Source organism: Camarhynchus parvulus, chromosome 28 (genome assembly GCF_901933205.1).
Source record: "Camarhynchus parvulus chromosome 28, STF_HiC, whole genome shotgun sequence".
NCBI lineage: Eukaryota > Metazoa > Chordata > Aves > Passeriformes > Thraupidae > Camarhynchus > Camarhynchus parvulus.
In genome coordinates, this window is record NC_044598.1 from 2,283,712 (window position 1) to 2,308,041 (window position 24,330).

The following is a 24,330-nucleotide window of genomic DNA, read 5'->3' on the forward strand; positions in this document are numbered from 1 at the left end:
TGTCCTGACTTGGAAGGGATCCACAGGGATCGTAATGTCCAATTCTCAACCCTGCACAGGACAATCCCCAAATCCTACCTTTGCCAGGGCACTGCACTCCTGTAAAGCTCTGCTTTACTAAACCCTGAGCTCAGAGCCACATCCACCATGAGCAGTCAGTGCTGTGCTGGAAGGTGCTGAACACCCAGATCCCCCTGGGAAGATGATCCCAAAGCTGCTGCAGGGTTTCCCACTGCTGGATCACTGGATCACATGCCCCCAGGTGATGCTTCCTCACTGGAAGTTTGGAATGGTTTTCCTTTCTTCTACAAAAGAATTATCAAGGTCAGTTCTATTTAAATGAGGCTTGCGCTGGCCTGAGGATGAAATCAGACCCCAATCCCATTCCAAATTATGCTGGAATCATAAGGAATCGCCTTGGCTGGCTGAAACCCAGGCGGGATTAATTCCTGAGGTGTCAGTGCCATCAGCATCCCGCTCACCCTGGCCCCACTCTTCTTGGCAATCAGAGCAGATCCCACAGACCCGAGGCTGCCCTCAGGACACATTTAAACCTCAGCCCAAAGGTGCTGAGAAATTCCTGGAGTGTTTAAAACCGAGTGAGGCCCCAGGGGCAGCGACCTCACCAAGGCCTGGAAACCATCCCCGGGCTCGGGGTCACGCTTCTCCGCCAACGCCAGGGCTGGTGATGCTTCCACCCCACAAACACCCCCCTTCCCTCCCTCCCAAACAACATCCACGGGAGAGTTTGGCTGGGAACGCAGCGCTTTAATCTCCTGGAAGCCTTTGACAACCTGTCTCGTCCTGGCTTTTAGCTGCGTGAGAGCTGCTCGTTAATGGAGCATTAACCTTGGAGAGCTGCTGCAATTACTCCAACACTAATTCTGACAGTTTTTGGTGTATCTGTTTGTTCTTTTGACAGGCAAAAGGAATTTCTTTTTAAAAGCTGTTTGATACATTTGAGACCTTCTGTCCACATTTCCCTTTTCTTTTTTTTTCTTTTTTTTTTTCCTTCTGCTGGAGATGGGAAGGTGGGGGCAACGTGCAGAGGGGGAGACGCTGCCTTCCCACGACACCTCCTTCAGGCACCAGTCGGGATATTTCCCCCCTCCCAAGCCCTTCCTACCCCTGCTTTAAGTCACAGAAGCGTTTGGTCTCTCCTGACCTCATTAGGGTAATTAGGAAACCTTTTGAAGCTGGGAAAATGGCTCTGAGCGCTGGGAAAGGAGGAGAGCAAAGAGGCTCTGAAGGAGCACAAGGATGGAGAAAGCGGGAGAAAAACATCTTCAGTGGTGAGGAGGTGACCTGCAGCTCTGCTCCCCTAGAAAGCTCCTCAAATTGCCTCTTTTAAGAGGATGGAAATCCAAGTCCTGGTTATCCCATAAGACCTGGGCAGCCAGGGAGCAGGGAAGGAAAAGGGTGGTGGGGCAGGCGCAGACTGAGCTGAGGATTCCACTTCCATCTCTGATCCATCACCACTTCCCCGGGTGCCCCTTGGAAAATCAGCTCTTGCTGTGCCTTAATCCTTCCTTCATTTGGAAAAAACCATTCCCTACATGTTATTTTCTATGTGGGAAACACAGGCTTTGGAGGGAAAGGGCTCCCTCCGACTGTGCAGCTCCCAGGAAAAGCAGGCTGCTCCTGGCCATCATCCACGTGGAAGTGGTGCCAACCAACACCTTGATCTGAAGTCTGACAAAACCCACCTGAGATGGAGGCAGAGGGTGATCTCGGTTGAACTCAGCTGCTTTCCAAACCCACCTGAGCCAGCAGGTAACTCCTGGGGGACAGGAGTGGGAACCTTCCTGAGAACACTCAGCCCCTCTCTTCCTCTAATAAATGTGGGAAGCGTTTTCCCTGCACTCATCCGAGCCAGCCGAGAAGCCCGAATGATGACTGTGGCGCAGCTAAAGTTATCACAGGGATAAAACCTCCAGTTCTAAAGGAAAAACGCGCTACCACAGCCCTTTGCTACCAATCACAAAGGGCACAAACCTGATGCCTCTCTGTGTGTTCTGCAGAAAGAGGAGTTTGATGTGAGAGAAAAGCGGATTAAAATAACACTGGCAAGAAAAAGGATCAAAATACACCAATATACCCGGCACGAGCGAGTCTGAGCCAGGGCCCCGCTGTGCCCCGGCACACACGGAGATGGAAGCACTGCCACGATCCTGCTCAGCTGCTTTGAGGGTCCCCTTTGTAAGATGAGCCTCGCCCAGCCACCCCTCCATCAGAACATCCCATCAGGAGCTGCTTCTCCAGGGTGTCCTCAGCAGGCAGAGCCAGCCCTGCACCGCCAGCCTGCGTTTCAGCAGCGTCGTGGAGCACTGGAATGGTTTGGGTGGGAAGGGACCTTAAAAATCGTCCAGTTTCACCCTCTGCCATGGGCAGGGACACCTTCCACTATTCCAGATTGCTCCAAGCCCTGTCCAGCTCAGCCTTGAAGATTTTCAGGGATGGGGCAGCCACAGCTTCTCTGGGCAACCTGTACTAGAGCCTCTCCAACTCACGGGGAAGAATTTTCTCCTTTTATCCACTCTAAATCAGCATTTTTGGTTTAAAACCATCACTCCTTGTCCTACTGCAACAGGCCCTGCCATACAGCAACTGGAATTGGACTTGATGATCCTTGGGATGTCCTGGAGAGGCACCTGGGGGCTGCAGGTAGAGCAGCACCATGGCCCCCCAAAATCCTCAATCCCCTCAGTGCTGCTCATGGAGTTGATGCCCATCAGTTTTTCCCTGTCAGGAGCAGCCTTTCCAGCAGTTCTGCAGGAGCGGGGGTGGTTGGGCTCAGCTCGGGCTGAACAATGAAATAATTGAGATTATTTTAAGTACATGAGGTTTTATTCTTTTAAAGAGCAAGAGTAATTAGCCACCTGAACGTAACAGCAGCGCAGTGGGGCAGAGTGAATGCTCCAGGGAGGGGCTGGAGCCTCTCCAGGGAAACCTTCTGCCTTCACCTCACAGGGAGCAGGACAAACCTCCTGGTACTCTGCAGGGGCTGAGCATAACCCTGGAATGGACTCTTCTGTCTGCAAAGCTGAAATCTCAACACCCCCATTTCCAGGCGCTGAATTACGTGGCACATGGAAGCACTTTGAGGATGTCCAGGTGCTGCCAACAGCAATTCCTGGGGATTCCAGAGTGGCAGGAGGGGATCACACCAGCACTGGGAGATGCTTCCAATGGGAGAGGGAATGAGGAGGGTGCCCACACACCAGTTCTGTGCCATTTCAGTGCCATTTCCCAGCACTGGATGTGACCCATCACCCCCATGTTCCCCACATGCCATGTTATAAAGCAGCTGGTAATTGTCTACAAACACCTCTCCACGGGCAGAGGTTCTCTAAGCCCTGCTGAAGCAGGATTTATTCAGATCCACAGCAATCCCACAACCCGTGGAAGTGCTTCCAGCAAATCAGACCTAAAATCATCTTTTTCTGGCAATTCCAGCCCACGGGTGCATGGAAGTTCCATCCCCCCAACAGGTATCCCTGGACATGAGCTGCAGCTTGTGACTTGGATCCAGCATTGTGAGAAGCAAACATGAGATTGTAACATCCAAGATATTGTCTCCAATTTAATTTTTGGGCTTTTCTCCCCCCCTTCCCACTGCAATCGCACGTTCAGGAGCACAGAGCCCCTTTCATGTTTACTTATCCTTAGATTGCAAAAATTGTCATGTGAATTCCTTCTCCAATTAGCTCTGGTACTCAAAAATAAAATATTGTTCTGTTGCCAGCACAGTTCTGATCATTCCTGTCCTTTATACTTTTATTCCCCAGAGTCACTTGAAAAGCGGACGCTCCTTCTCCTCCCCTGCAAAGCCCCCTTGGAAAATTTTTAAAACAAAAAACAAGCAGCAATTCTAAAGGAAAGGCTTTGGTGGCTGAAGTGCCACTTCCATTCACCTTTCCATGATGGAAGGGAATAAAATAAAGATCAGAAGGAGGATTTAGACAAAAAGCCAACTAAGTAAAGGTAATTTCTGATACAGGAAAATCTGCTTGTTGTGTAGAGGTGCTTTGTTGAGTGGAACAGAAGAGACATCAGAGACTCTGCAGCAGGTTTTCAAACATTCCCAGCTTCCTTCCCAATGTGCCACCCGATTCCACACCAACCCAGAGACACATTTTGGAATGCCAGTGTCCATGGAATGAAGGTGAGGAAGACCACCCAGCCCCTGCCCACAATGAGAGGGACGCAGCCACAGGAGAATTGTGAGTGCAGCTGAAAACGTTTATGGGGAAATTCCAAAACCATCCAAAGTCAAACCAAAGTACCCAGAGCCACCCAGTGAGTGTGTGAGCAATAAATGAGACAAAATTTGTGATTTGTGACACCTTCCCCTGACCACACTCATCTGCTCACCCATCCAGGGCTTGGCCCCAATGGCACCAAGAGCCTGGCGTGTCCATGGGGACAACCCATGACCCAGAGCTGCCCTGGAGAAAATCCCAGGATAGTTTGGGTTGGAAGGACCTTAAAGCTCATTCATTTCCACCTCCTGCCATGGGCAGGCACACCTTCCACTAGATCAGGTTCTTCCAAACCCCATCCAACCTGGCCTTGGTTAATGCCACCTAAAAAATCCTAAGGTTCATTTGGTACTGGAGAAACGCAGTGACAAAGAAGTTCAAAATCCATGAATGGAGTATCCTTTCTATATTCTGAATTTCTAAAATATTTCTAAATTTCTAAAATAGCCTTTCTATATTCTAAAATATTGTATATTTATCTCTTTTTCCTCCTTGGGGTGCTGGAGGGACTTGAACCATCTCTTCTCCTAGATAGCGATCAGAAAAATCACACACAGACTGCTGTCACACATAAAAATACCAAAAAAAAACCACAAAAAACCACAAAACAAAATAAAAACCACCAAAACCTAAAAAACCCCAACTTTAGACACAAACCCTCATTAAAACCAGGGGACAGTGAGTGAGAGAAGAGAGAGAAGAGCTCAGCAGTGCTCCCTCCCCGGGCTGTGCCGCAGAGGTGATTTCGCACTCCACGGAGCGCGGCGTGAGGAGCCGCAGCAGCAAACAGGCTCTGGAATCAAAAGAGCTCCCTGGCACTCCACCGGCCCCGCAGCTCCCATTCCAGGGAAGGAAATTTGCATCCAAAGCATCAAGAGCACTTTACCTCGAGTTTAAAATAAATTCCGAGCAGATCCATGCCGCCAGCTTGTGTTTGTGACTGGAATCCCAGCCAGCGCCAGCCGGAGCCTGTCCCCGTTGAGAGCTCGGGAAGAGGGGATGGCACAGAGCAGGGAACAGGGATGAGGGGAGGACAGCACAGCTGCAGCTGGTCCAGCACCAAGGGCCACAGCAATTAGTGCTAATTGGGGTAACAGCCCCCTGAGCCTGAAAAGGAACAAGCACTCAGCTCCCAGCACCGCACACAGACGGAGCTTGGAAGCACAGAATCATGGAATTTTTTTGGAAAAGGCCCCTGAGATCATGAAGTCCAACTATTCCCCCCAGCACTGGCAAGGGCACCATTAAACCATGTCCCAGGTGCCACACCCAGGGGTCTTCTGAACACTTCCAGGGATGGTGACACCACTCCTGAGTCAGACTGGATCCCTTCCTTTAGGGGAAGGAATTTTCCTTCACATCCAATCTAACTGGACAGGGTGATGGTGTCCTGCCCATGCTGCTGCACAGGGAATGCTCTCTGTTAGTTCATTAGCACTGCAGTTAATTTGGCCCAGGAAAGCTGGGGTGCCCCCAGGCTGCTGCTGTTCATGTCTGTGCTGGAGCTGGTGGCATCACTCCATCAAACCAGGGCATCCTGAAACCTTGCAAGCTCAGAATCATAAAAATCTTTCCCAAACAAGTCCTGACAGGGCCAGGTGGAACCTGGTTCAAGTGGAGCCAGGGCAAGACTCTCTCCTGCTCCTGAGACACTCCCCTGAGAGAGAAACCCCAACAGCTCCCCAGGACCACCCCAAAACCTGCTGCTCCCCCACCCCGATGCCAAAAGAGACAAAACCTCCAAAAGGCACTTCCAGCTCATCTCAGCTGCTGGAGGAAGCAGATTTGCCTTTCAAGGCGCCAGGATTTATTTGCAGCTTCCCCAGGTGCCAGCAGTGCCCTGGCAGCTGCAAGTCTGGTCTGTGAGTGCCACCTACAGGGATCCCCTGTGCCCCAGCTCCTGGTGTGCCCCTGACCCTGCTGCCCCCCAGAACCCCACCAGTAACGAGGGGAAATCGTGGAGCAAACAAAACCCTCTCGGCTGCTCCAGGACATGGGAACACGGGCAGGGTGGCAGAGGGGGACAGGGAGAATGTGGTTTCTGTTTTCTCAGCGCCACTGATGAGAAGCAGGTGTGAGTCAGGGAACGCCCTTGGGTTTGTTCTGGAATGAATTCCTTGCAGGGAGGAGCCAAAACATCCCCATTTCAGCCTGGAGGAGACTCAGAGGAGACTCCTGAGGGGCAGCTCCCATCTCTGCTCTCTGGGACAGGGGGCAGGAGCTGAGGGAAGGGCTGGAGCTGGGTCAGGGGAGGTTTAGGGTTGGATATTAGGAAAAGATTCTTCCCCCCGAGGGTGCTGGGCACTGCTCAGGCTCCCCAGGGAATGGTCCCAGCCCCAAGGCTGCCAGAGCTCCAGGAGCAGTTTGGAAGAACTCCAGTTTGGACAGTGCTCTCAGGGATGCACAGGCTGGGATTGTTGGGGTGTCTGTGCACCCCATCAGTTGGACTCGATGATCCCCGTGGGTCCCTCCCAACTCAGGAGATTCCATGATTGTATGACCCAGGGAACAGCAGCTCCTTCCTCACTTCCAAATAAACAGAGTGGAACTTGGTTCTGCTGCTGTGGAGAGGCTGCAATTGGCTTCACATTGACTTTATTTGTACAACAAAAGGGATTAATGTGAGCACAGGGAGAAAGGAGGAGACTTCAGAAAACTGAAACCAACCCAGAGATGATTGGGGAATCACAGAGTCACAGAATGGTTTAAAAGGGACCTTAAAGCTCACTCCTGGGCAGGGACACCTTCCATAGACCAGGTGGCTCCAAGCTCAATCCAACCTGGGCTTGGACACTTCCAGACAGGACACAAGGTGAGCAGCAGCTCTGGGAGCACAGTGTCACTGCCCTGCGAGCAGGGGGAAGACCCCAAGGACCCCATAAATCCATGAGCTCACCACAGCAGCCTCATCCCACAGGCTCAGCAGCCCATGCACACAGCAGGGAGGGATGGGCGGGCTGGAATTCTTTATTCCAGTGGTTCCAGGTACAAGGGAGGGGATGCTGTAATGACAAGAAAACCATGGATCAATACCATGGCCAGTGGCTGTTTAAAGACAGATCAGCAGTTCCAGGAGGGCAAAACACGAGCTGCTCCTTGGGGAGTTCAGACAACAATGTACTCAAGTGCTGTTTATTGACTCCCACCACAGGCACAGACCCTGGCAGGGCTGCAGGTCCCACCCCAGGCACAGAACAAAACCACCAGAGCTGATCTCACCCCGTTCCCATGCATCCCATTAACCCTGCAGATGGCCCAGTAGGTTTGGGCAGCCCAGTATCAGCAGCAGAGCATCCCAGAAAGCCTCCAAGATATCAGAGGGATTATGTAAACTTTGCAAAATTTGGTTTCATTCAGAGCAGACTGTTGCAGTCAGTCACAATGCACACAGGTGGTGACTGTAACAGGTCGTGGTCTGTTGGCTCCTTTTGGTGGGATGAGCAGGAATCCTGCAGACCAACAGGCACATGGAGCCTCCACCAACACCCTGATGCATCCAGGAGAAAGAAAAGTGCAGCAGTGGCTGCTGAGGCCTCAGCTTGCCCAGGGCCAGCTACAGGCAGCTCCATTTGCATTCCTGTGTTTAGCCTGAAAAACAACTGGAAATCTACTGGAAGATCCAACTGGGACATCAAATACACGTGGAGGAACTGAAAGAGTCGTGGAAGGAGCACCTGAACTGCTCCTTAGTGGAAATGTCACAGGAGGTGTTCAAAGCTGCTGTTATTTGCAGGATCCACCCCAAAACCCCCTGGCCTGGCCCTACCCACACTGCAGGAAGTGCCAGATCCAGCTGATTCCTCCTGGAGAAATGGGATCATGCTGAGCACCCCAAGGAGTCTCAGATCTGTCACTTGGGTTTGCTCTTCTTAAAAAAGGTCTCCAAGGACTCAGAGCAGAGCAGGGATGGAATGTCACGGCCTGCAAAGGGCAAATCCAGATGCCAACTGCTGTTGAGGGGCAGGATGGAAGTGGAAACAGCTTCACAGGGTCCCTGATTACAGCTCCAGCCTGTCCTCAGCCCAAGACCAGGACAAGTGACAGCCCCACAAGCACCTTTGTACCCTGCACCCTTTAAAGGTGGCCAGCAAGATTCTAAAAACATGGCAGTGGTGTAGAAATTCCAGGTTGGCACCTCAATTTCTTTCTCTGGTATCTACACAGCACAGCCCAGGCACCTCATCACCTGCTCCACGCCTTTCCCTGCTCAAACACAAACATCTGTTCCAGACAAAATTAATTCCAGCAGAATTATTTTCAAGGTGCTTGAGGTTCCCTCTGATCTGAATAATTTAACATTAAAACAAATGCTCCACTCCTGTGAGGTGAGGAAACTTGAGAATTGCAAACCCCAGCTGCCCAACAAGAGGGGAGTTCCTCCACGTGTATTTGATATTTTTGTTTTAGGTCTCTTTGCCCCAGTTGGATCTTCCAGTAGATTTCCAGTTGTTTTTCAGCCATCCCAGCAATCCCCACATGGAACCTCTGCCTGCTCCCATCTGCAGCAGCCACAAAGCAGGGAACACCCAAAATAGGTGTGAAAGGATCCAAAAGACGGGAAAAGAGGGCACATGCAAGCGCTGTGTGCACATGGCAATGTTATTAAAAAATATATGTGTGTGTTTTAAAATCTTCTGTGCACATGCGAGACAGAGCTGCCACGGGGGTGGGATTTCTCCAGGAAACCTCACCTGTCCTGACAGACAAACTGCTGCTTGCACAGGATCACAGCACTCCCTCAGCAGATTCTGCAGCATCTGCCAGCGCCCAGCCTCCCCCTGATCAGGATCAGCACATCCCTGTCCCTTCTCCAAGAGTCACCGGTGCCCCTGATCCACAGGGGATTTGCAAGCCAAAGGAAAGGAGCCAGACACTCCAAAGATTCACCCTAAAGGTAAATATCCTCATTTTTCACCCTAAATGTGCCACAGGGACCCTCCCTGCCCGCAGGGCAAATCCCTCGGGTTCTCCAAACAAAGGCACTGCCAGCTTGGGGGGAAGTGGGATTTAAGGATGTGCTGCCAGTTTTCAAGGAAAGGCCACAGACAGAAGCATTGGTGAGCAGTTTTCACCGATTTAGCAGCAGATCCACCCAACAACCACCTCCTGACACATTCACCTTTGGTCCTACACCATCAGATCCCAAATATCCACGTAACAACGGGCTGCAGGAAAGATGCCAGCAGAGTACCAGCCAAGGGAATGGAACTCCAGGGTCCTCTCAAGGAGAGAATTCATCCAGGGCTGCCCTGAATCACAGTCAAGAGGGGTTGGGGTCCCCCTTTTCCAGTCATCAGCTGCTCCAAGACACTCCCTGGCCCACATCTGGCTCTTCCTCAGGTATCCAGAGCTTGGCAGATGTCACACGTGTCCCTGGTGAACTCACAGCTGGGGCTGGGCAGAGTCCAGGCATTCCCAGCCCTTTTGGAGAAAGATTCCTTTGGGTTTTGGCCCCTTTCATTTCTGTAAACCCGTGAATGACCTGGATTATCCCAGTAATTTGCCAATCCTGCAAAACGTAACTCGTTTAACTCCTTCCCAAAGCTGCTCTGTCTGAGCTATCACCCTCCCACCCCCGTTCGTGTAACAGAGCCAGAGCTCTCACAGCTCCTCCCAGAAGCTGATTACAGAGACACTTCCCAAAGAAGTAACCTGATATTGCATGAAGGAAAGAGGATCAGCCTGGAGAAGGAATCTGATGCTTCCAGGGCAAGGAGAGAGGGATATGAGGCACAGGGGCAGCTCTCGAGCTCGGATTTCAGGTGCTGAAAATCATCCAAGAGCATCTCCTTTACCTCAAGCCTCTCCCCATGCAGTGAACAGCTCCCATCTTTGCCCAGAAACATCCCCAAGAATGCACGTGAAGAAAACAGGTTTGGTCCCCTCTCCCCTGCCCCAGCTATGGAAGGGCTCAGACTGTTAGTTAAGTCACTGTAAGCAGATATAAAACTTGAGCACTAGAGATTCCACTGGGATTGGACCCTCCATCATTCCAGGCAGCCAGTTCCATTGGTGCTGAGTCATCTGGAAAAAAAAAAAAAAGGAGACACCCAAAATCAGGGGGAGCTGAGGTGACATTCCTTGAGGTGACATTCCTCCTCAGCTTAAAACAACCTCCCCAGAAATCAAACTGGTGGGATGTGAACACAATGATGGGAAAGCAGGAACGGATATCTCTGTGAGACTGGGAGTTTGAACTGTGATGAGACCTGGAAGCAATGCCCAAAAGTGAAAAAAGAAACCAAAACAAACCAGGAATTTTGCTGGGAAAACGGGAATGCATATCCTGATGGGACTGGGAGTTTGAACTGTGATATGAGTTGGAAGCAATTCCCAAAGTGAAAAAAGAAAACCAAAACAAACCAGGAATTTTGCTGGGAAAACAGGAATGCATATCCTGATGGGACTGGGAGTTTGAACTGTGATATGAGTTGGAAGCAATTCCCAAAGTGAAAAAAAAAAACAAAACAAACCAGGAATTTTGCTGGGAAAATGGGAATGCATATCCTGATGGGACTGGGAGTTTGAACTGTGATGAGACCTGGAAGCAATTCCCAAAATGAAAACTAAACAAACCAAAACAAACCAGGAATTTTGCTGGGAAAACGGGAATACATATCCTGATGGGACTGGGAGTTTGAACTGTGATATGAGTTGGAAGCAATTCCCAAGCTGAAGGAGAAAAAAAACCAGGAATTTTTGTTTCCTTGTCTAACACAGGGAGGCCCAGACTGGGCACAGGGACTGCCTCTCCCAACAGCTCTATAACCCCACAGCAGTGTCCAAATAACCCTGTCAGTGAGACTTTCCTGGGCCAGAAAATGAGGAAAAGTGAGATAAATCCGTGTGCCAACACAGAGACCACACACAGGCGTTTTAATTTATGCAGATCTGGTTGTAGGAGCTGTGCCAGAGCTCCCACAGCTTTGGGAAAGGAGCCTCAGCCCCTTGTGAGGAAAAGAGCAACACAAAAACCACACAAAATGCTCCCTCACCGCCTCAGGTTCCGGCTTTCAAACACGGTGTCCTCGTCACTGTCGAGGGAGCCCAGCTCGATGTTCTCGTCCTGGCTCGACAGCAGCCCGTACTTCTTCCTCTGGGGCTTCTTCAACCTGAAATGAGTTTTGGGCTCGTTTCTGGGGCCCTCGGACCTGGGGCTGAGGGACACGGAGAGCACAGTGAGTGAGCCGCTGTCCCCACCCAGCGGGTGGTTTTAGCGGAGACAGTTTAGCGCTAATTACCTCGGGTAATTAACAGTGCTGGGGATTTACAGCGACGTTTTGGACTCGCTGCCAAAGGGATGCGCCGGGGAAGCAGAGCCCTGGCTGGCAGACGGAGGGAGGGAGGGAGGGGGGGGATTCAGGGAAAATGGGCACAAACCCAGGGATTAGGAGTGGAATTGGGGCAGGCAAAGGACAGGGGACACAGTGATCGGCTTCGGGGGACCCAGAGCAAGACCGGGACGGGCAAGGGCACAGTGACAACCGGGACAAGCAAGGACACTGCCACAAGCAAGGGGGACTGTCCAGGACCAGGACAATCAGGGTGACATCCCCGACCAGTGGGAACCAGGACTAGCAGGGTAGAGAACCCTGGAACCGGGACCAGCAGGGACACAGCCCGGGATAACGGGAACGGGAACTAAGACCAGCAGGGACACAGCCCCGGGTCAGGGAACACCAGGATGGGGACAAGAGCAGGAGAGGGAGCAGCAGAACACGGATACAGCCTTGCACTCACCGGAACGCCCGCAGCATGAAGTAAAACGCGGCCAGAGCCGACAGAGCGCTCAGCACATAAACGGCGCGCCTCAGCACCGGCAGCCCCGACCCCACCGACAGCCTCGGCCCGGACTCCTGCTCCGTTCCCGACTGCGTCTCGTTCCGTGTGGCCGCCCGCGGCGGCTCCGTGCTGTTCCCCGGGCTGGGGGCGGTGGCGCGGCCGAGGTGCGGGACGAGGAGGAGGAAGATGAGGAGGAGGAGGAGGCGCGGCATGGCCGGGCCGGGGCGGCGGAGCGGGAGCGGCGGCCGCAGGAAGGCGCCGGGACGGTGCGCGCGGCTCAGGCCCCGCCCGGGCCCCGCGGAACCGCTCGCGGGTTCCGGGGCTGCGCCGTTCCGGGCCGGCCGTGACCCGCTCACGGAGCCGCCGCGGGGCTCCGACATTTTGCCCTCAGGGTTGTTGTGATTGTGCCCTCGGGAGCTGCGTGCCCCTCGGCGGGGCCGCCATTTCTCCCTCACTGCAACACCCCGTCCGTCACAGACGCCATTTTCCGCTCAGGGTCATCCTTCCTCTCGCAGGGCTGCCATTGCCCTTTCAGGACTCTCATTCCTCCCTCAGAGCCGCCATTTCCCCCTCAGGGTTGTCCTTCTTCCCTCAAGGCCACCATTTTTCCCCGAGGGTCATCATTTCTCCCTCAGTGTCGCCACTTCCCCCTCACAGCAGGACTTTTTCCCCGAGGGTCATCATTTCTCCCTCAGTGTCACCACTTCCCCCTCATAGCAGGACCTTCTCCCCCAGAGCCGCCATTCCCCCCTCCTCAGGGTTCTCCTCCCTTCAGGGCGGCCATTCCCGCCCCATGGTGAACACAGATGGGAACAGGAGCATTTTGAGCATTTCAAGAATTTCTATCCCCCATTTTTCCCTCTGCAGACACGTCCGTCCGAGCAGGGCTCAGTCACAGCCCTTCAGCCCTGCTCCACTTCCCCATTTTTCCTCAGGGAATGGCTCAAGCCGCCTGGACACACAGGGCTTATTTTTAAAAAGGGCATTTTGGTTAAAACTGGGTCACCCGAGCTCACGTCAGACCCTCAGCACCCAGACACCATCCCGATGACGCCACTGGGTTCCACATCCAGCCCCTGGCTCCAGCGATTCCCTCACCCATCCCAGCAAGACATCATTAACTCAATGCCATAATTAGCGATGCCAAAAATAACAGCATCTTCAACCAGGCTATTTTTGCACCTGTTCATTATTTCTGCCTGCGTCTAAGCATCCTATTTAGGAAGGTCTTACAAAGCATTATTTGTAAGTATTTTCAGCCTGAATTCATTTCAGCCTCACCTGACTGCATTTTTATCAGCAAAGACTTCACACACTCCTCAGCTTTCATTATATTTAATATCTTCCTGCATTAACATGCAAAAAATCCTCACTGGTGAATTGCTCAATTCAACCCCCAGAAGTGTGTCATGGCTGATTGCTTTTTTTAAAATGGTGTTCACTTAGATAAATTGAAAGAGGTTAAAGGAGGAAAAGTAGGTTTTGTGAAGTGAGCTCAATAATCCCCTCCTGCAGGCAGGAATGTCTGGAGACTATCAGTGGAAAATGGGGAACTGATGGCTCTTGGGCAGCAAGTCCTCAGGGCTCCTGAATGAGCCCATGACCAAATCCTGAGTTTACCAGTTAAAAAAAAATGGGGAGAAAAGGGCAGGATGAAGCAATCAACTCTTCTCTAACACAAAAAAAAGGGCAGGAGCAGCTGAGATCATAAAAAACTCTCACTGCTCTCACCCTGCAATCTCCTGCCAGAAACACATTCAGAGTGTCAGCCTCTTCCCAGCATTATTGTACTAGTCCTCCTCATCACCTAACTGCCACATTTTTGGGATTTAACTCGCAACAAGACCTCATTTCCCATAAGGATCACACATCAATTGGAGCAGAGTGTGTCCACCTCCAAGCACCACAGTGGTGATTTGCTCTGTGCTCTGAACTGGGCTGTGCACCAGGACAAATACTTTAGCCAAAAACCTTCTGTTTCCCACAAAAAGTACCACAGAGATTTGTTTTTTTCCACATTTCAGTGTTTTAATCTGTCTTGACTGATTTGGTTCATGTAAAAATGAACACCACCACTGCTTTGAGCTCTTCATCTCCCCACTCCAGTGTCTGTCCTTCTGTCTTCCCTGACGCGTCTCAGTGCTGAAATGAAATGGACACAAGAGAATTAGAAGGTGGATAAAGATACAGGAATGGAAGGGGGTTACCGTACCACTTAGGGGTAGGGAACAGGGACACTATCAAAGGAAAAAAGAACTCAGGAAATGGATGTTACCTGGTTGGCAAACTTGTTGCAGCATCCCTGGAACGCAGCTCTGGTCACTCAGGATCCGCTGGGCCTCCGAGGCGTGTGCCGGGTCCCTTCAGCCTGCTAAAGCAGAGAGGCATTAACAAGAGCCCAGGGCAGAGGCTGCTCTTGCCCCCAACCTCCCCACACAGCTCACAGCGCACGAGGGTCTCACAAGCCATCGCTGAACCCATCACACCACAAAGCACAGTCTGGGAAAACTGTTCCAGGCCGGCTGCTGCCCGTGCTCAGCCAGCCCATGGATTGGATCCCCTAAGCAGAGAGTTAACACTTGGACATGGCTGCTTAGGAAGTGTGGGCCATGGGAAAAAGTTAATGGCAACAAGTAGGATGGCAAAGAAAGCTACAATTAAAGTGAGCAACTTAATGAAGTCTAGGAAGAGTCTCAATAGATGAACACATATCGAGTCAGGGAGTTCGTTCCAATCTTGCTTCCGTACCTACAGCAAGACACGGCTGCATGCCCAACTCTGATCTGTGGAACTCAAGGTGTGCCACAAGCCAAAGGTTGCATACGGCATGGGTTAACGTTTTTCCAGCAGCTGACCAAAATTGTCAAAAGGAATATTTCACAGGTACATTAGACTTTCAAATGAGCTCTCAACAAGAGGAAGGATGCGGACATGAGCAAAAGGAGTTACCTCGAATTACAGGACTATTTCCACATATGAACTAGCCAAGAGAGCAGCTCTCGTCTCAGAGGTTTCTGTTGGAGGCACAACACTTCTTTTCTCCAAGGACACTGCAGTTTCCATTTGCTAGCAAAGAATTCTTAGAACTTGTAAGCAATGACACAGCTAAGCTAAGCCCGGCATTCCCCTACATCGCACACGCGCTCGGCACGCAGGGAACAGCCCAGGGACTACAGCACTTGGCTCTTCTCTACAGCTTCCCAGTGTAACCTACAGCAGCTTTGCAGGACACATCCATTATCCTTCCTAACATTCCAACTGCACTTCGCTCCTAGCACGCCCTCAGGTTTGTACTTCCAGCCTCTACAGACAAGTTTTGACTACGTTATGTGAAATTTCTTGGCCAATTCAGATGTCAAGACCGATTTTAGGATTAGAATTCCAGCGCCCGGGCAATCGTCCGGCCAGCTCTGCCACTGTCCCTAATCTCCTCCTCTCGCTCCCAAGACTGTTCTTCGTCTCCAAGGGTTGTGTTGTGCAATGAAATGTAAATGTCAGGAGCAGAGTTCATTTCAGACGGTCTTTTAATAGGCTTCGTAAAGCCAAAGAAAACTGTATACAGGAATCCTTTACCACTTCAAATACAACAGCAATGGAATATGCATATTTCTTCCAGTAAAAAAGGACAATATAAATAAACATTTTCAAGAACCTCTTTATGGTAAGTTTGCAAGTCTAGTTCTGGGTCATTTACATCATTACAACAGTAAAAATACCGTTATGCAGGTTGAACATACAAGCACGTTTCTCTTTAGATATATCAAGGTGGTTTGCCTTCCAACGGAACCCAAGCTGCATTCCTACCTTGCTACACTAAAGGAATGTTACAAAAGACGAAGGTAATGCACTTGAAAAAAAAAAAAAAGGAAGGAAAAAAAAGTCCACAGCTTGTTCAGCTTCTAGTGAACATTGGTACAAGGTCCTTGCTAGCTCAAAAGAAACTGAATTGGGGCCCCAACTTAAAAAAGAAACAACCAAAAACGAACACCTTGGCTCATTCATGGAGGATAAAATAAAATCTGAAGTGCTTTCAAAAAAGATTAAAACCACTTGAAAGCAGAGCTTTCTCCAAGACAGTCTAATCAGACAGTCTTGTCTCAGAAGCTGCCAGGCTGTGTATGACAAGATCAGAACTGATAATACTACAAAAGTGAAAATACAAGTAGATGTACTACACAATAACCATTTCAGCGAAGCTCCAAAAATCTTTATAAATACAGCCATTGGAAGGACGATCTTGAGTCAGGAAGGATTTTTACTCGTTGTGTGTAGCTGAGGACAAGAAGCAGGCACAATTGTAAAGGCACCGAAGCAAAGACAAGTTCCAGCATTTTACTCCCTTTGCATTATTCCAAGGCTACGGCTACTTGGCTACTGAGATCCCCCACCCGCGGGTCAGTGCGTTAGGGCAGCTGAGTTTGGGCTCCAGGAACACCTTTTTTTTTTTTTTTTTTTTTTAACACTTGCTTTGCCTTAGATCCGAGCAACTCCTGCACATGCATTAAATTAGAATCTCCCGGCACCACCACGTCCACAGCCTGAGCCTGCCCCAGCTGCAGGCTCAGGCTCAGCAGGTTCAGAGCTCCTACAGCACACGGACTCAGCGCTCCCGCTCGAAGCAGGACTTACCGTAACTGTCGTAGCTGTCTCTGTAGGAGCCTCCTGAATTCCTGTCTCCATAGCCACCTTGACTCCTGCAGGACAAACAGAACTTGCTTTACAGCTGCTCAACTCCTTCTCTGCTGGTTTGAGCCCCACCACAGCTTCCCCACCACCCCTGGTGCTGGCAGAGCCCTTACCTGCTATTATAGTAGTCTCTGGAGCCGTTATAGCCTCCGCTTCTGGAATCAAATCTGCTGCCGCCATAGCCTCTGTCTCCACCTCCTTGGAAATACATGGAAACGAGGTTTTTTTAACCATTCTGACAAGTGACACCCCCCCATGCAGACATTGTGAGTGACCCTCATGCACTCACCTCTGGAGAAGCCACGGCCCCGGCCTCGGCCCCCGCGGAAGAAGCCCCGGCCCCCCGAGGACCCCCCTCTGTAGCCACGGGATCTGTTCTCTGAGGACTTCCCAGCCTGGTCAACTCGGATCTGACGCCCATCTACAGACTAAAACACAACCACAGTTAGCCAAACTGAAATATTTAAATACAAAGCACATGTAGAACGAGATGCACGCCTTCTAAGAGCAGTGCCAGGACTCGCTGCTTGTGAAATAAATAAACATCTCTTTCATGCCACAATTAAATCAAGTAGGCAAAAAAACTAATATATTAAGGAATATTATTGTAATATTATACATTATATACAAAAAAGCCTATAAAGTCATGTCTCAGTCATCCAGATTCAATAATGGCACTTAAAATTTTATTCCTAGTATATATATACATATTTTTTTTCTTTTACATATTAATTCATACAGCTAGATTTTTTACATCCATATAATCTCATGTAAGATACTGGCATTTATCTGTTTTTCCACACAGCCTGAACAGCAGCACACCTCTGATTCCCTTCCTCCACACTATGGGAAATAAAGAATCAACTCCAGGGCCTCCTCACCTTTCCATTCATGGCCATCATTGCATCTTTTGCATCATCGATATTTTCAAAAGTAACAAAGCCAAAACCTCTGGATCTCTGAGTCTCTCTGTCTTTCACCACCACGACTGTGAAAAGGAGAGATAGGAAATAAAAACCCATCAGCGCCAGGGAAACTTAACAGACTTAGGGAAACTATCCCATCGTGGCTCTGCAGTCTCACCTTCAGAAATCTGTCCGTATTTAGAGAAGACTTGCTCCAATGACTGCTCATTGGTGTCGAAACTGAGCCCGCCGACAAAGAGCTTTCCCTCATCTGATGCCATTCTGACCTGCCAAACCAACAGAACCGAGTCAGCGACTCAAAAAACCCACACAATTCTCGTGAAGTCTGAAACATTAAATCCTTCTAACACCACCTATAACAGCATCAATGTGATTTCACACTCCCGAACGCCTTATGCGTTCCTGAGCTCATGCTTAATGCAGTCCTCCAACCTTATAAGGGGTCTCCCTCAGGGAGGGCGGGAGCGAGGGCCCACCTGGGGCTCCACGAGGCTCAGAAACAAGGCCAGGGGAGCAGCATTGGAACCGGGCCCCGGCAGAACACGCGGCCGGGCCGGGCCTCGCCAACCCCCGGTGGGACCCCCGGTACCGGCCCCTCCGTGCCCAGCGCGCATGCGCGCCCGCATCGCCCCCTACCGGCCTGCCCTGGGCAGAGCCGCCCGCCGCCCCCTCCCTCCCGCCCGCCATTTTGCACGGCCGAGGCCCGTCGCCATTTTGTTTCCACGCACGCCTCTCCCCCCGCCGCGGACCCTTCCCCGACACGGCCCGGACCGGCCCGCTCCACCGTGCCCCCCGTGCCCGCCGAGGGCACCGATCGGCGGGTCGGGAGCCGCGGCCCAGCCTCCCGCGGGACCCGGCCCTCTGCCCCTGGGACACGGCTCCGCTCACTGCGGACCACCCGGCCCGGTGCGGTCGCGGCCGCCCCGCGCGACTGCGCTCACCGATAGCCGGGCGGTGCGAGGTCCACACAACACTTCAAAGCTTCAGCGAAATGTACGGCGAGCCTGGCGGGGCGGTGCCTTATAAACGTCCGCGCCTCATCCCGCCTATCTTATGAATATGCAGATGAACCCGCTGCAGGGAGGGGCGACACGTCACCAAAGCGCTGCCGCCGCTGCACCACCTGATTGGGCGGGATGTCATTAATATTAATGACCCTCGGCGGGGGCGAAAGTAGGGGCGCGCAAACAAAACCACGGCGTGGCCCCGCCCCCTCCACCCACGCGGGGGCGGGGCGCGACGGACGGCGCCCATTGGCTGCGCGCGCGGAGGCGGGCGGGAGCGCCCCTGTGAGAGGGAAGGAAGTGGAGGTCGCTGATTGGGCGAGGGGCGCGGCCGCCCCGCCCCTCTGGCGAAGGGGGCGTGCCCAGGCTGGCCCAGTTTCGCGCCCTTCTCGCACTGCGGCGGCGGCCGCAGACAAAGGGCCCCCTCAGGGGCCGCCGCCATCTTGGGCGCCGAGCGCTGCCCCCGGCCGGGCTCCGGCCGCTCCTCCCGCTGCGGCCCGTCCGGTCACCGCCCCGCTCATGAACCCCGTCCTGTCCCCGCGAACTGGCCGCTCTCCTCTCTGTCCCGTGGGGAATGATCCCTCCTTGCGGTGTTGTCCAGCCCGCACTTGGGAGATGATAGTGAGAAGTAGTCAAAGCAACAAAGTTTTCTTTAAAAATAAAAGTCTTTGCTCAACCTGTTTTGCCAAAGATTGAAGTCTTTAAAAACTCATCCTGAGGTTTGACAAAGATGAGAATGCCTTCAGCAGTAAAAACTTTGTGTTGAAAGAGAAAACTGGCAAAGACGCGTGTCATTGAGAGGCTACACGGCTTTGAAAGGCCTCAAAATAGAAATGGTCAGTATTTCATACGATAACTACAGTCTCATGCAGAAAAGTGTTTGGAAACATTGGAGGGGAAGAGATGCACGTGAATAAATAGATTGGAGAGGAGGAGATGGAATAGCAGTGTGCAGGAAACAGGAAGGAAACATGGCAATGCTGTCACCGTGTGTGTCCTGTGTCCAAGGACAGGACTGGACACATCAGGGGTCACTCTGTGTGTGTGTCCCTGTCCCAGGCAAGACCAGACCCCTTTGCTCTGCCTCCAGAAACTCCTTGTAATTCACATTGCAGTTCGCAGACGGAGTTTGCAGCTGCTGGCCACCCTCCTTCCTTCCTTCCTTCTGTCCTTCCCTCCCAGTATTTCCAGTCTGAGCCAGGCTGCACAGAAGAAAATCACTGGAGTACAGAAATCACCACTATTTGGTGACTGATTTCCAAACCAGGCACTGAGACTGAGGAAAAACAAACCACAGGGAGATGCAAAGAAACCTGCCCACAATTGCTCAGTTGAGCAGTGATCACCCATTCTCTGCCTCCCAGAGTGTGGAAATCAGGCTTTTCCTCCCTGATGTGTTGTGATCCCTTTGGGATCTGCAGGAAAAGGGCAGTTTGTACATGGGTAATACAGTAATTACAAAACCCAGGGGCACCACATCTGTGGTTTTTCTGAGCTCACAGGGCTACAGGGCCAGAATGCTGCCACCAAAATACTCAAAAGCAAATAAAAACACCCAATATTGATAACACATCAGGCCAATATTATTATTTTCCTACTATGAAAAAATTTTACTCACTTTCCTAGGCCTGGGGGAGGGAGCAGACGCGTCTCCTGTTACTGCAAATTGATTTTTGCCCTTCAAGAGAGGAAAAGATCCCAGCCCTGCAATCACAGGCACAGCATTTTGATTAAATTAGAGACCCATTAATGTGAGCGTTTCTGGTCTGTGATGAGGGTGGATAAAGTGACCTTGATGCACGGAGCCATTTTCCAGCCTGGGATGCTGGACAGCCAACACCAACCCTGCTGCAAACCTCGAGGGACAAACAAACACTGGGATTCACTGGGATTTGACTCCACACAAAGCCAGGCAGGTCAGGTGTTGTGAAAATAGCACTGAGAACCTTTGCTGCTTCGGGGAAATTTGAGTCCCAGCAGGATGAAGGGCTGCTGGGAGCAGAGGAGCTCCTGTGACAGGGAGTGGCGAGCACAGCCCTGCTTGGTTGTGTCCCAAAAGTGTGATTTCTGTCTCCCTGAGGCGTGTTGCTGCCTTTGCTTTGACAGTGAGAGTCACCAGTGACACAGGGTGAGAGCTGGACCAAATGGACACTGTGTGCTGCTGCCAGGAGCGTTCAGTGCTCCAGATCGCTCAGGGCATCAGACGTGGCATCAGCTGTGGATTTGACAATCCTCGTGGATGTTCCATGATCAGGCTGCACACAGGGGCTGCAGCTGCCCCGTGTCACCAGCCCAAGGGGCTCAGGGACATCCCTGCAGTGCTGGGAGCAGCCAGGCAGGTAGCTTGCACCAGTCATTAGGGCAGTTAATTAAGCACTGAAAGAGCCCAGGATTCACCTCCTGCAGCAGAAGGAGCCTGGCCAGGGGTCCCAAACAGGCAACACCACATAGGACAGTTCACTCCTGTGTGAGCTCCAGACCTGAGCACCCATGGCTGTTTCCCCTGGCTGAGCCCTAATTTCGGTCACCTGGATCTGGCTGTGAGCAGGGCTGAGTGACCCAATTTGGCAGAAGTGCCAGCACTTCCTCAGGGAGCGCAAATATCCGCTCTGGAGCGGAGCTGTTTGTGTGTACAGTTGCAGCCATGGGAAATGGTGAATCACCAGAGGCTGGAGGGACCTCAGGGATCACCTGGAGCTGATTCAAGCAATCCCCCCCCACATGACTGATGTTTTTATCACCTATTTTTTACAGCTTCCAAGGGCAGAGGTTGTAGGACCAAACATCCTGTTAATGCAAATGTGATTTCCTGGAAGTTCAGCCTGTCCAGCAGCACAGCAGGGATGGTGCCACATGGAAATGTCGTGGGGGAGCAGTGACAGGAGGAGTCCTGCCTTCAACATCACCCCGTGCCATTCCCACACCAACATGAGCCTCTCTCCTGCCTCCAGCACATCCCACACCCAGGCAGCTCGGGCTCCTCTGGGGGTGCCCACCTTGCTGTGGTGTTTGTGGGGACCTTTCCCAATCCCTGCACTCTTGGCACACACGGAATTGCCCAGAGCCGCGCTGCAGCTGAGCCCAAACCTGCTCGGCAGCCCCGGCACCTTGTGGGGAGCCAAGGGCAGCCCCCGCCCCGGGCACTGCTCTGATGAGGTGCCCAAATCACCGAGCAGCTCCTCCGGGCCAGGGATGGGGATGGGAGTGCTGAGAGGAGGGGAGGACGGGCTAGTGGGTGCCACATCTCCTCCTCCTGTGTTGCTGTGCCTTACCCGGGGCTGGGAGCGAACAAAGCCCTCCAGGCAGCCCCCCTTCCCCTCGCGTTCCTGCTCCTGAGCCTCACAAAGCCCCTGGGAGCGTCCCCCCTGCTCCGGGCACAGCGCTGGGGGAGCTCTGCACGCCCCAGCACATCCTGCAGGGCGCAAGAGCCGCCTCCCCTGCCTTTGTTTTTGCTGGGATTGCAGGAAAGGAGGGAATGTGAGGCCGGGCTGGAGCAGAGCTCATCGCTGAGCCTCCACCCCATCCTACACCAAGCGTCTGGCTCGTTCCTGGTTCTCCCTGCAAGATCATCTTATAGCAGGAGCAGGGAGGGGACACGGAGTCTTCCCAGCACGGGAGGCCTCAGTGTCCCCTCGGTGTCCCTGCCATGGGAGCCCTCGCTGTCCCCACCGTGTCTGGCCCCTGGCAGCCTTGGACCCGCGAGCAAACACCAAACCAGGGCTGGATTAGGGAACTGGCAGTCCCAAAGCGCCCCAGGGAGAAGAATATTCCCTTCTCCCTTACTCCTGTCCCCGAGGGAGTTGCTCATCCAGCTTTGCAGTTGGAAAGAAAAGCCCTGACGCAATCCCGCCGTTGCCATGGCGAGGAGCGCTTCCCTGTGACCGGGATTTACCGGGCTGTAGGACAAAGCCACCGGGAGCAGGGGGGGACAGGATCCGCAGGGATCAGATCCATAGAGAGCAGGGGGAACAGATGCACGGAGAGCAGGATTGGATCCACGGGGAGCGGGAGGATCGGATCCACAGAGAGCAGAATGGTTGGATCCACAGGGAGAAACAGGATGGGATCCACAACAAAAAGGTGCAAGAGATCAGGGCTCAAGTTGCCCTGAGGTGACAGGGGGTCACAGCAGCATCAGGAAATCCAAACTGGAATATTAGGAAATGAGCTGAGGTCCGGGGGGGATTCAGAATTGGAGATACTGGTGCACCCAGCTGGAGTCAGGGGAAATTCAGAGCTGGGAATGCCAGTGCACCCCGATTGAGGTCAGGGGGGATTCAGGGTTGGGAATGCCGGGGCACCCCGGCTGAGGTGAGGAAGATGGTGAAAATAAGCATGTGGTAACCATGGCAACCGTGTAGCTGCCTTGGCGCTGAGCAGCAGCTTTATCAGGGCTGGTGCTTCCCAGCCAGATGATGGAAAACCAAATCTCGTGTGTCAGACTGTCCCTACCTGCCCAAACACGGCCAAATTTAGAAACAACTGCACCCAGCGTCTCCAGCAGCGGCCTCATCACCCCCCACAGCTCACACTAAGATGTTACCGTGGGATTTTTGCCCTTTTCCTCCAGCACCTCCCAGCTCACCAGCACAACATTCCAGCCACTGTCACACATGAATGCTTTTCCAACACAAACCCTTCACCTCCCAGCTCTGCCACGCCGGAGAGCCCGGCCATGCCGTGGGCAACGTGGTTCAGGGCAGCACCACCAGCCACTCACTCCCAGGATCCAAAACTGCCTGGAAAACCCAGATGGGGGCTGCCCAAGCTGCTTCCCCGTGGGTGGCCTCTCTCCCACATCTGCCAGGGTCCCCCTGCACAGAACGCAGCTGCTCCGGTGTGGGAAAAGCAGCGGCAGCAGCAGCAGCGCCGTGCTGTTTATTGCTCCCACCTTCCCTCCTGTCACCCTCCCGTCTGCATTAAGGACTCAGTTCAGTTATATAAGCGCTCATTAATCATCATCTAAGAGTATTTGCAGCATTGAGTTCTTAAGGGCAGGAGATGCTACCCAAGGACAGGACAAACAGCCTCTGACCACCTGACACCGGGTGACCTTGCAGGGCAGAGGGCTGGGGATGCAGGAAGGGTTTATCACAGGCTGCAGGGGAAAAGCTGCCAAGAGTTGGGAACATCGCATCCCTCCCCAGCAAGAGGTAAAGTACACACCGAGGGGGGCCAGCCCAGGTGTTGAGGGAAGCTGGAGCTTTTCCAGACCCCCTGGGCTCCTCCATTCACTCCCTCAGGCGCTGTCTCACACTGCAGTTTGCTGCCACGATTTGTGGTAGGGCCGGTGGTCTCACACCCCCTACAATCCCATGCAGGGTGGGATCATCCAGCTGTCTCAGGGCTCCCCAGGACCCTGATATCCTCCCAAGACCCCAGTGTGCCCCCTCTGCTCTTCAGCAGGTCGCTGTGTGCTGCCGTTTCCCTGCAAGGGCACGTAAATCACCTTAAGCCCACAGCTGTCCCCGAGTCACTTCATTGCCACCGGCACGGGGGGTGGCCCGGCGGAACGAGCCGGGAACAGCCGCGATTGCAGAAATCCCTGAAGTGCAGCATCAACGTTTTTTCCCTGCCCAGAAGGTTCCCGCGCCCTCGCATGAGCTCATGCTGCACCGTCCCCTTTCCGCGCCTCCCGTAACCCAACCTCTCCCAGCCCCGCTGCAGAGC

General features: G+C 52.7%; 2 protein-coding genes across 5 annotated transcripts; both read right to left on the reverse strand.

Moving 5' to 3' along the window:
• Positions 1–6,997: 6,997 nt before the first annotated feature.
• On the reverse strand, positions 6,998–12,305 carry FAM174C (family with sequence similarity 174 member C). 3 transcript variants are annotated; one of them, XM_030966684.1, is made up of 3 exons: positions 12,003–12,305; positions 11,258–11,374; positions 6,998–10,286 (listed from the first exon to the last, which is right to left on the reverse strand). In XM_030966684.1, the coding sequence occupies exons 1-3, from the start codon at positions 12,254–12,256 to the stop codon at positions 10,283–10,285; spliced, it is 375 nt and encodes a 124-aa protein (XP_030822544.1). In that variant the 5' UTR covers positions 12,257–12,305; the 3' UTR covers positions 6,998–10,282. The 3 variants fall into 3 exon arrangements, with proteins under 3 accessions (XP_030822544.1, XP_030822542.1, XP_030822543.1); XM_030966682.1 differs by having other exon boundaries at positions 11,258–11,419; XM_030966683.1 differs by lacking the exon at positions 6,998–10,286 and having other exon boundaries at positions 11,254–11,419.
• Positions 12,306–15,550: 3,245 nt separating this feature from the next.
• Positions 15,551–18,843, reverse strand: CIRBP (cold inducible RNA binding protein). 2 transcript variants are annotated; one of them, XM_030966657.1, is made up of 7 exons: positions 18,598–18,843; positions 17,814–17,922; positions 17,612–17,718; positions 17,020–17,158; positions 16,844–16,928; positions 16,674–16,738; positions 15,551–16,316 (listed from the first exon to the last, which is right to left on the reverse strand). In XM_030966657.1, exons 2-7 carry the CDS (start codon positions 17,914–17,916, stop codon positions 16,300–16,302), a joined length of 516 nt encoding a protein of 171 aa, XP_030822517.1. In that variant the 5' UTR covers positions 17,917–17,922; positions 18,598–18,843; the 3' UTR covers positions 15,551–16,299. The 2 variants fall into 2 exon arrangements, with proteins under 2 accessions (XP_030822517.1, XP_030822516.1); XM_030966656.1 differs by lacking the exon at positions 15,551–16,316 and having other exon boundaries at positions 16,503–16,738.
• Between the last annotated feature and the right edge of the window lie 5,487 nt (positions 18,844–24,330).

Coding starts and splice junctions, on each gene's coding strand:
- CIRBP (XM_030966656.1), bottom strand. CDS start 17,916: ATGGCATCAGATGAGGGAAAGCTCTTTGTCGGCGGGCTCAGTTTCGAC. Junction 17,159..17,611: donor TGATGGCCATGAATGGAAAG/GTGAGGAGGCCC, acceptor GTTGTGTTTTAG/TCTGTAGATGGGCGTCAGAT. Junction 16,929..17,019: donor GGGCCGTGGCTTCTCCAGAG/GTGAGTGCATGA, acceptor TGTATTTCCAAG/GAGGTGGAGACAGAGGCTAT.
- FAM174C (XM_030966682.1), bottom strand. CDS start 12,256: ATGCCGCGCCTCCTCCTCCTCCTCATCTTCCTCCTCCTCGTCCCGCAC. Junction 11,420..12,002: donor TTCATGCTGCGGGCGTTCCG/GTGAGTGCAAGG, acceptor CGTGTCCCTCAG/CCCCAGGTCCGAGGGCCCCA.